Source organism: Sabethes cyaneus, chromosome 2, assembly GCF_943734655.1.
Source record: "Sabethes cyaneus chromosome 2, idSabCyanKW18_F2, whole genome shotgun sequence".
Classification (NCBI taxonomy): domain Eukaryota; kingdom Metazoa; phylum Arthropoda; class Insecta; order Diptera; family Culicidae; genus Sabethes; species Sabethes cyaneus.
In genome coordinates, this window is record NC_071354.1 from 3,189,706 (window position 1) to 3,200,971 (window position 11,266).

Sequence of the window (11,266 nt, forward strand, 5' to 3'; positions counted from 1 at the left end):
TGTTGTATTGTAATATTAATTTACTTGTGTGAGTTGTTTCTCACGAATCACAAGCTGTCAACAACAAAAGAAAAACAAACTAACGGTAAGTCAGCTGTAAGTTGTTTTTAAATAAAACGATAAGTTTAATGCTTTGATTTTAGTTTTACATATACTCAATTACACCCATTTAAATTAGAATTTATTCTTGTTCTTAATATTGTTTAAGTATTAGGCATATATGCTACATGACAACTATAAAACCATGGGCAGGATAGACGACGCCACAAAATCTGAGAGAGCACCTTGTAAGCGATGTTGATCAACGTATTGCCACGGAAGTTACAAGAATCTAGCCGATCGCCGTTTTTGTAGATGGGACAGGCTACACAGAGGACCTTAGGTTAACAGCCTACTGTATACCGGAACGGAACACAGGACATCATCGGGGCAAGTCTTGCTCTACTCTGGCTTACGAGGTGAAAATGCTACTCGAGAAAGAGGAGTTGGATTCCTACTGAGCCCAGGGGCACATGCGGCCCTGATGAAGTAGGAACCGATAAATGAGCGAATAATCGTTGCCAGATTCAGAACACGGGTTAGAAACCTTACAACAATCCAGTGCTATGCGCCAACAGATGCTGCCGACCTGCAGGAGAAAGAGTTTTTACAGCCAGCTGAACAGCGTGGTTGAGAAAATCCCGAAGGGGGACATCCAAATCCACATGGGGGACTTCAACGCGAAGATTCGCTCAAACAATGCGGACCTTGAACGCGTCATGGGACGCCATGGCCTAGGAGAGATGAGCGAAAACGGGGAGCTGTTTACAGAATTCTGTGGTAATAACAACATGGTCATTGGTGGATCGCTCTTCCCCCATAGACCAGTACATAAAGTCACGTGGGTTTCCCGCGACGACCGAACAGAAAACCAAATCGACCCCATCTGCATCAGCCGGAAATGGCGAAGGGGCCTTCTGGATGTACGCAACAAACGCAGCGCTGATATTGCATCCGACCATCATTTTTTTAATGCTGAGATACGTCTGCGCGTCGCACGTGTCCAACGACGGGAGGAGAAAGTTGGGTGCCGCTACGACGTCCACCGATTGGAGAATCCTAAGGTGAAAAGGGCCTTTGTCGAACAACTTGAATGTCGAGCCTCGCAGTTGCCACCTGGTGGAACCGTCGAAGGTCGAAAAGCAATGGACCGGCATCAAGAACGCCTTCATCACGACCAGTGATGAAACCCTCGGCAAAGCTCGCAGCGGGCGGAGGAAGTGGATTCGGATGAAGCTTGGAGGAAGATTGACGAGCGGAGAGAGGCGAAAGCCGGCATTGAGCGAGTGCGGACCAGATCGGCTAAGACAGCTGCCCGTCAACAATACGCCGAACTGGAGAGGGCTGTTAAACGTGCTTGTAGGCGAGACAAGAAAGCCTGGACTAATTCCCTAGCCAAACAAGAAGAAACCGCCGCCGCCAATGGTGATATCCGTTCGCTGTACGTTATTTCTCGCAGCCTTAGCGGTGCCAGGATGAATACAAAGATGCCGCTAAAGGACATCGCTACTGACTGACCGTACAGAACAGCTTAAGCGATGGACTGAACATTTTGAACAACTCTTCCGAGTTTCAAATGTCAGAGACCAACAAAACCAGCAGCGTATGACGCCTACAGTTCGTCGATTTATTCACGTCAACTCGGAGGCGCCATCGCCGGATAGTAGCAGCCATCAAGAGTATGAAATCCAATAGAGCGCCAGAGATAGATCATATTTCAGCCGAAATGCTCAAAGCTGACCCATCTTTATCAGCCCAGATGATGCATCAGCTTTTCAGCAATATATGGGAAATCGCAACTTTTCCGGTGGACTGGATGCAAGGCATATTGGTCAAAGTCCCTAATTACTCTCAAAGTACTTTGTCAGGTAATCCTCAACCGGAACCAGGAGAAGATCGACGCTTTTCTCCGGCGGCAGCAAGCTGGATTCCGTGCTGGCCGATCATGTGTAGACCATATCACAACGCTCCGCATTATATTGGATCAGATCAACGAATTCCAGGACTCTCTTCTGCTGGTGTTCGTTGACTTCGAAAAGGCGTTCGACCGACTCAACCACGTAAACATCTGGGGCGCACTTAGGCGTAGAGTAGTTCCAGATAAGCTAGTCCATCTCATCAGGCTCAGCACGAGGCGTTTTCGTGCAAGGTTTTGCACGACGGCGTCTTGTCCGACCCCATAAGGGTTGCTGCTGGCGTGAGACAGAGCTTCATTTTATGACCTCTCCGAGAGCTCCCAGACAGCAGGTCTCACAGTCAATGTAGCAAAAACTAAGTCTATGGTACCAAGACTGATATAGCCACACGGATCAGGAAGGCCAGGGGTGCCTTTGCAAGTCTGCGAAACATTTGCGCTCAAACCAGATCACTCTACGTACGAAAACCCGAATCTTTAATTCAAACGTTAAATCCGTACTGTTGTATGCTTACGAAACGTGGTGCGTCTCAGCGGAGACAACGCAAAAACTGCAGGTATTCATTAACCGGTGCCTGCGATACATCATTCGTGCCTGGTGGCTTGATAACTGGATATCCAATGAGGAACTTCATCGTCGGTGTCATCAACGGCCGATAGCCACAGAAATTCGTGAACGTAGGAGAAAGTGGATCGGACACACCTTGAGGAAAGAAGCCAACGAGGTTTGCAGAGAAGCACTCGACTGGAATCCCCAAGGATAGCGTAGAAGAGGCAGACTCAGAGGCTCAATGCGACGCAGCCTAGCCAACGACATCCGATCCGGGCTGTAGACGAGAACCTGTCCTGGCGACAGGCAAAAGCCATGACGGGTAACCGTCAGCAGTGGAGATCTCTGATTTCATCCCTTTGTTCTGCCGGACCGGTGGACATGGACATATAAGTAAGTAAGTAAAACAGGCTACACAGACAGACCTCGATATCATTACTAGAAACCTTGGGATGGCGGAGACTTATACAATGCGTCGAAAACCAAATATATGGTAGGAAGAGGCTCCAGAGAAAGCAAATTTTGCCTCCCACAGACAGTGACTATTGACGGCGATGAACTGGAAGTGATTGATGAACTCGTATATTTGGGATCTCTGGTCACCGCCGACAATAATACGAGTAAGGAAATTCAACGATGCATTCAAGCTGGAAATCGAGTCTGCTTTTCCCTCCGCAAGACGCTTCGATCAAGGGGCATACGCCGCCGCACAAAGCTGACGATGTACAAAACGCTAATCAGACCCACAGAGACTGTAGATTACAGAGGCACCGAGACACTCAAAAACCGCTAAATTTTGAACGAAAACGGAGAGTTACCTTTATTTATGATGGTACTCTCCGTTTTGTTTCAAAATTTAGCGGATTTTGAATGTCCCGGTGCCTCTGCAATCTACAGTCTCTGCAATCAGACCTTACGGAAGACATACGTGCACTTGCCGTATTTGAACGGAAGGTGTTGCGGACTATTTTTGGCAGAGTACACACGGATAATGGAGAGCTGAGTAGGCGTATGAACCACGAGTTGCCCACTACTTGGAGTGATCCCCAGGTACACCTGGCGAAAGTTAGGCCGGCCACGTCACAAGGCTGCCGGACGACTGTGCAGACGCACACACACACACACACGCCCGTGCACGCACACACACACACACACACACACACACACACACACACACACACACACACACACACACACACACACACACACACACACACACACACACACGAGAAAGAGAGCGAACTCAACTAATTCTTAAAATTTTAGCTTTAAGGGTAATATCCGAGTTTTCTATAACTCGGCCCTCCCTTGGACTTCCATAATATTTCAAGTTTCAATATTTAGTTTGAAGTTGAAGTAACATCATAAAATACAAAATACAATAAATTCGACCGATATAGCGTTGCTGCATGTTACTCCGCAACTGTTGCAAGTTACCCTGTTTACCAATATAAATCAACATCGCCTTTTTTCATTGAATATATCTTATTAAGGGGAAACCGAAAGTGGCTCAAAGATGGCTGGGTAAATGGCTACCATTCGAAGCATGTATTGTTTTGCGCCTTAAAAATGCATCTGTATTGGCAGAGCACGCTTTCGCCACGTAATCAGTGCTTCCAGCGCTGTTATAATTTCCTAAAACTTGTAATTCAATTTATCGATCTGCTATGTATCAATAAACGCTCAGCAAAACATAATTGCTAATGGAAAATAAATTTAACTGATCATATCGATCATTACGTGTTCATAAAAGTGACCAATGTATAATTTGGAATTAGTTAATAGATATTTGGTAGTGCACATATTTCGTTGAACTAGCGATTTCCGAAAAAGCAGCAACACAGTATCAAACTTTCGTCACATCAATGAGCTTTTAAAGAGCTTTCAACTTTCGCCGCATCGATGAGCTTAGAGTGAAGTAAATAAACAAAACGCAAACGCAGGAATCAAAAAGGCAATCTGATGCAAGCGGATTAATTAAACATCCTAGTGATCCTACGCATTATTCAGTTGCTGCTGTTAATTTTGATTGAATCGGAATGCCTTGATAAAGAAAACAAACCCTTTTTCGGGATGTTTGTAGTCAGTGGGGTTGGCTGCGGATCAGCTGTTTATGTTTGCAAGCTCCGCTATTTGACATATATTACCAATACTAATGCAATATTCAAATAAACGTTTAGGTTTTTAACGAACACATAAGATGTACAGTACAGCGTTTGTCGCACTAACACAATAACGTTAGCCACTTTCGGTTCCGCCTTAATTCGAACAACCACTAAAACCCTTTGGCGCCAAAAACAAAATTGCTTTTAGTCAAGAGCAAATCAAAATAAAGAGCAAGTAAGTTTTCTGTACGAACTCGAAGCGTAGACATATTAAACAAAGGAAGGTCTTTATTATTACTTTACATACGTGTATTATTGTTTTAATCAACTTTCTGGTGAATAACAAACGGTGTTATTTAATATTCAACAATTACTTATACTGTAAAGCCAAGCGCTTATTACGCATTTATTCTCAAACAGTGTCGCTGACTTTCATCAGACAAAAAATGACTGGAAATCGCCCATCCATTGCCAGCAACACCGAGTACAATTTGAATGACGTTGATTTCACGTTGAAGAATCACCGCATGGTTTTCGGCTTTGAGCGATTGGTCTGGTTTACACTTAACAACGGCACCGTCCCGGACGATAATGTAGTACAGATTATCCCTCAAGTCAAGCTTCAGTCCACTGGCGCGGCTCAATAACCTACCCATATAGGTAACATTAGTCTTTGTGATCATTTTTTGTATGCCCCCTTCGGGAAAGTTTAGCTGCCGAATACTTTTGATCGGAAGTGAAAATAACCGCCCACTTAGCGCATCCGAAATGTAAAGTACATTATGGTTAATCGCGACCTCCGACAACGATATCGGACTTAGTGGTGAGAAGTCCTTTTTCCTGGGAAATAATCAATACTGTAGCGGGTTGCCATATCTTTGGTACAATATAATAGTAAATCATACTCAAACTTCATTTTACCAACTTCCCGCTTGAATAGCGAAAACATCAGCAGATAGTCGGTATTTTCGAATGTAATGAAAGCACGTGTATCACCGTCTGCCGCTTGCATAGGGTCAACCACAATCGAATGAAACACACGATCCGAAAAACCAAATTCGTAACGAATTTCTCGGCTAGTCGCGATGATCAGGCTACGTATCACTAATTTTGGATTGCAAAAGAGAATACCACCGCCTCGATCGAGAATCCAAAGGCGCGCAACTCTATCAACATCGGTACCAATAATTTTAGTCAAGCCAGCGCAGGAGTTGTTGGTTAGATTCAAACCATCATCAGAGAGAACTCGCGGCCGAACGCCAATCTTATTCTCCGGCCACGATGCTTCCACAAGTGTCACTAAAATAAATTCGAATAGTTATTTTGATTGCGGATTGTATTTGTAAACTTGCCCACCGTTGGGACTATCGATTGTAAGAAATGCGCGAGATTTGTACAATGATACCTGCCTGATCGCAAAATCAGTCAATCCGATAGGTGAAAGATCCCAACTAGATACGAGATTGTTCAAGAATGCCAGTGAAGCAATTAAAATTAAGAGAGCCATAGTAGATATGGCTGTGTGTTTGCGTTGAATGAAATTCCGAAACTAACGCGAACTGCATTCTGATGCGGCATTGAGAACGACTGCAAAGCTCGACATCGCGTGGGGTCAAGTTTTTGCTGAGCTTATGTTTCTGTTTCAGCGCGGTGTGTTTGTAAACATTCTGGAAAAGTAATTCGATACCAGCGCAATATCGGAATGAACAACATTTTTGAAAGACCGCTTTGAATTCAGTTAATCCCTTACAGGGATGGCACGATCACTTTGACTCAATTCACATTTATTTGACAGTACCGTCTCAGCCAAGCAAAATTTGACAAAGTTTTATATGGGACACTGTAGAATTAGCTATTATCTACAATTTTGCTGAATGACTAAATGAACGTTCACTTAGTCAGTAAAGAGGTACTTTATTCAGAAAAGTTGTAGATAATAATTAGTTCTTCAATCGTCCCATATGTAATTTTTTCAAATTCTGCATGACTGAGACGGTATTGTCAAATTAATGTGAATTGAGTCAAAGTGATTGTGTCATCCCTGATCCCTTATATTTATGAGTCGTAAATTGGTAATATTAGTGACTCTAGAGAAAATGCTCAGCAAAAGATAAACGTTCGAGCTTCAAAAGGATCTTTATAAGTTCGTTATTTCATTACGATGTTTTAAACTTTTTCAACGCATTTTCATAATACATTCAAAAAAGTAGTACATTTAAAAGAAAAGGTTTCGTCATTCACAAATATCGTAAGCGCGGCTAATTCTGTACATGGTTTCTAATTCTGCGCACCGCACATTTTATTTAAATTAAAAATGAGAAATTTGGAGCTGAGAAACACGCCTGGTTGTTATATTTATATTATTATATTTAACGTTATATAAGTTATATTTAACGCAGCGTACTTTTTACCTTGATGAATAAAATAAAGAGCGGTTTGCACAACATTGAAGTCCGTTCGGAAGAGTTCATCTGGTTCTGTAATGAGCTCCACCATATCAGATCCATCATGAAGAAAGTTTCGATAATATGCCTATGCTACGATTACGTGGATATACGCAGGTAGCGGTGAACGGCTAATATGCAGAGATGAATACGTAAGGAATCCGCGAGTGTCCTGGCTGTGTTTAATAGGAATGGATGCAGTAAAGGAAGTTTACAGTACAGGGGCACTTTCAACAGGGTAAAGTTTATTTTAGATATCTACCTCTATTCGAATTACTCCGACAATTAGATTCTTGGGTGGAGCATGCATCCATTGTATGCTATGATCGTTTCATACCTGCGTTCCTTAACTGTACATATCGTATTTTTGCTACCTTACTGACCGTTCTTTAATCCATTTGAACTCAGATTTGGAAATGTTAGACGAGCAATGATAGTAAAGATCATCATGAAAACGAAATCCTATCTAGCTTTTTACGAGTCATAATTGTTGACATTGCCTCCAGTTGAGGTACGATGCTTAATAAGTCATTCGTCGTATGTTCGAATCTCGGCGATGTTATATGCCGTTCCGATTTGGTCAAGTTGTTGTATTACAAGGAAGAAGAGTCTTCAGAGGATTCAAAATAAAATTTTGAAAATGATTTTGAAGCGTCCTCCTTGGTTTAGTACATTAGAATTACATAGACTTACTGGTGTTGAAACCCTAGAAACTATGTCAAACAAAATTATTTCAAATTTCCGACAAAAATCGTTGCAATTCTCTATTGCTATGATTAGGTCTCTTTATAGATCATAAGTTAGCTAGGTTAGATATTAGGTTAAGATTTATATATATATATATTTTTTCTCTTACATTTAGGTTGTAATCCCTACTGCTAAATAATCTTAATTGTCGTAACAAATCATAAGAAATCAGAATAATACCCAGGTAACCAATAAGCATTAGTATAAGCAGTAAATCAATCGTTTATTAGCATTCCTGGCGTTTTATACTGCAGGTTGCTGTTTACCAGCCTTTTGACTGCATAACTGTTGTAAATCGGCATCCACAATTCTATTTAAATTCTTCTTGTCGGTAACTAGCTGAAAATAAGCATTGTCAGCACTATAAGAGGGCTAGCAGTAAAGTAGCCGCATATTTTGCCAAACAAGCATTTAAGTAGCATTTAAAGCAACTTACATGCTTATTGGCTTGCATTTAAATTGCATTGGAAATGCTTATTGGTTACCTGGGTAGTATATAATGCAACTCTAATAGTGTTGAAAAGTCACCACTTGTGATTGAACACACAATATGATATAGGATAGTTACTCTTAAGTATTTTTTGTAATCGAATATATGCCCCAATAAAAAAAAAAAAATTGATATTCATATGTATGAAATGAGAATATCAATTAGATTCATAAGATTTTTAATTTTACTTATCAATCGATTGGTAAGAATTTATCGAATGAATTATACTCTACTGAAAGTCCTCAAACAATTACCTTTGTTAGTATATTATACCAATATAGGTTTCATTATTCCTCAAAATATAATCAATGTTATTTGCTAATTTCATTTCTTGCTGGGCTCCTCAAACATACGAAAATGCAAATAAATGTACGCCTTGTCTTAAACCCTTTTTTGTCTTCTTTATTACTTTGGTATTTCAAAACAATTTGAAACAGCATTATAATTTTATGAGCCTTTTTGCACTTTTAGAAGTCTAATCAGAAGAGAAAAAGACAAAAAATAATTAACGTTGTTTTCAATACGATTTATTCTAATGGGTTACATGTACTTTTAGTGTTAATTTATTTCAGCTAATATTCTTTTCAAGTACACTTTTCAATTAAATTTAATACATAAAGTATATTATTCACTTGACGGTCATATAGCTTCATACCTAATTTTTAGTCATTGAAACATTTGTAAACATGCATTAGAAACGCATACAACGTAGAAAGTTTCCAGTTCTGATTAATTTCATTAATTTGATAAATGATGTGAAAGAATTAGTTTTAGACTATTAGGCTCTTTTATAAACTGAACCCCCAACGCATTATACAACATTTATTATTTTTTAAATTTGCTAGCCCATAAAACTGTTTATTAGCAAGAATAAAGATTCTGTTTCAATTTATGTATATTGCATACCATATTAACGGACAACTACAGCAGACGGAATTGAGCTTGCTGACGTTTATCGTACGCACACATCGACGCGCGATTTGTTGTTGCTGTTGTTAGATTTTACATTGATTTTACACGTTTGTTTTTGTTTTCCCCCAGTTATACCCCGGTAAAAAAACACGTTTGAGTGATAAACGATAAGTTTTTGTAGCCTTTTGCACTGGGCTTAGCAAGCTCTATTAGCAGCGGGGTGCTATCCGTATCTTAACGAACGGTGCTTGACAGTCCACTTAACGAAGGGCGCTATTTCAAAAAATGCAAGAAATAGCGCCCGTCTGACAGGTAGATTTGCTGCCAACCTTTGTCCAGATGTGCTGAGATGTTGGCAACAAAAACATGGCACCCATCGCAAGCCCCTGTCTATTAGGCATTATCTAGAGCTATCGAATTTACTTTTACAAAAAATAAATTAACAGCCAGCTTAACTGTTGAACAATGTCGAAAAATCAACATTTTCCACATGTTTTCAATGAATATTTGGCAATAAGTTTTAGGATTCTGGAAAGATTACCATTTCTAACTAATGTTGATTTCAGATAATCGCCGCCACCGCAATGTTTGTTCGATTTAATCGTCGTTTTTCGGCGAAATAAGTATGAAGATTTTTAAATACCAGTTAGTCCGGACGTTTCGAGCTACTATGGTCTTCGCTCATCATCTGCGGACAACTTTTTCGTCCATTAGGTTCTACTTGGACTTGGAGAAAGATAAACCAAGTATTTAAAATCTTCATACTTATTTCGCCGAAAAACGTCGATTAAATCGAACAAACATTTCTAACTCAGTTTCTAAGTATTTCAGTATTCAGTATTTCTAACACAGTTGTAACGAACAAATGTTCTGTGAAAATCAGGCACTATTGACCATTCAATCAAAGTTACCCTCATCAACATGTTTGTTAGCCCAGCAACGACGCTTCATATTGAATGCGACGCCGGTTGATTTGCACCGATAATAATCATAGTAGTCTAAAACATTATCTATGCGACGAATGACGGGAAAAGTAAAATATCGGTTTTTTACTATTTTTCAGTTTTTCGCATAGATTTTTAATATTTTTTTTTGCGTATAAACCTGACGCAAACCAAAACACATCAACTGAAAAAAGAATCATGCAATTCCGTTCTGCCGTTCTTGAGTTTATCCCTTACAAACAAACGAACCAACTTGGTTTTATTATATAGAAGATGCAGGTTATGCCCGCTATGCCGTCCACCCAAGGGGTTTTCAGTAAGGCGAATAAGTGCGTAGTAATCAGAGATTACTTTTGTAATCATTTACGAATTAATTAGGTAATCAATGGTAATCAGTATAGTAATCAATGATAATCTTAAGTAATCATTGGTAATCATGATTAATTTATAGTAATCACTAAGGATTGATTACTGGTAATCAGAGGTAATCAGTAAAGTAATCAAAAGTAACTTTTTTCAAAGGTGTGTAGCAATCATTGCTGTTGGAAACCCCTAGCGTCCACCATTCTATGTTCTCGGGAACTTGCCTCTTGAAAAAGTTTCGAAAGTTTCGATTAAGCCGCTGAAATTAAAAAGAAGTCTAGCAGCTCTGCTCTGCTCTCACTGAACAGTCAACAATGAAAGTGAGCTCAGACTTGAGCTCATCAGAGTCACTCTTACTCAATGAGGTTTAAAAAGGTGTGGAAGAAGAAGACATTTGATGGCATTAGTAGTGAAAAATCAGCAATGGACGTCAAACTAAATACAAAAATAAACCGCGTCGGAAAATTGGGTTTGTTTTTGTCGTTTGACGTCACGCTTGATAGTGATTGATCGATTTTCGTTTCCACGCACACCGTGATGAAACTTCTTCATTGCTGTAAACGACTTTACCAACTTCGCCACACCTGTATATATCTCATTGACTCTCACTGACTCTGGCTCATCAAGTTCAAATTTTCATCGTTTCACAGTTCACACAAACCTTGATGCTGTTAGCTGTGTGCTGTGTCCTGTGTGTACAAGTTTATTCACTTTGAATTGGTTGGTTGCCGCGTTCGGTTCGTTGCTGTCGGTGCGG

The 11,266-nt window shown here is 40.2% G+C and overlaps 1 protein-coding gene across 1 annotated transcript; it reads right to left on the minus strand.

Moving 5' to 3' along the window:
• Positions 1–5,007: 5,007 nt before the first annotated feature.
• Positions 5,008–6,116, minus strand: LOC128738824 (uncharacterized). Its single transcript, XM_053834233.1, has 3 exons — positions 5,966–6,116; positions 5,515–5,908; positions 5,008–5,449 (listed from the first exon to the last, which is right to left on the minus strand). The coding sequence occupies exons 1-3, from the start codon at positions 6,114–6,116 to the stop codon at positions 5,008–5,010; spliced, it is 987 nt and encodes a 328-aa protein (XP_053690208.1).
• Positions 6,117–11,266: the final 5,150 nt, after the last annotated feature.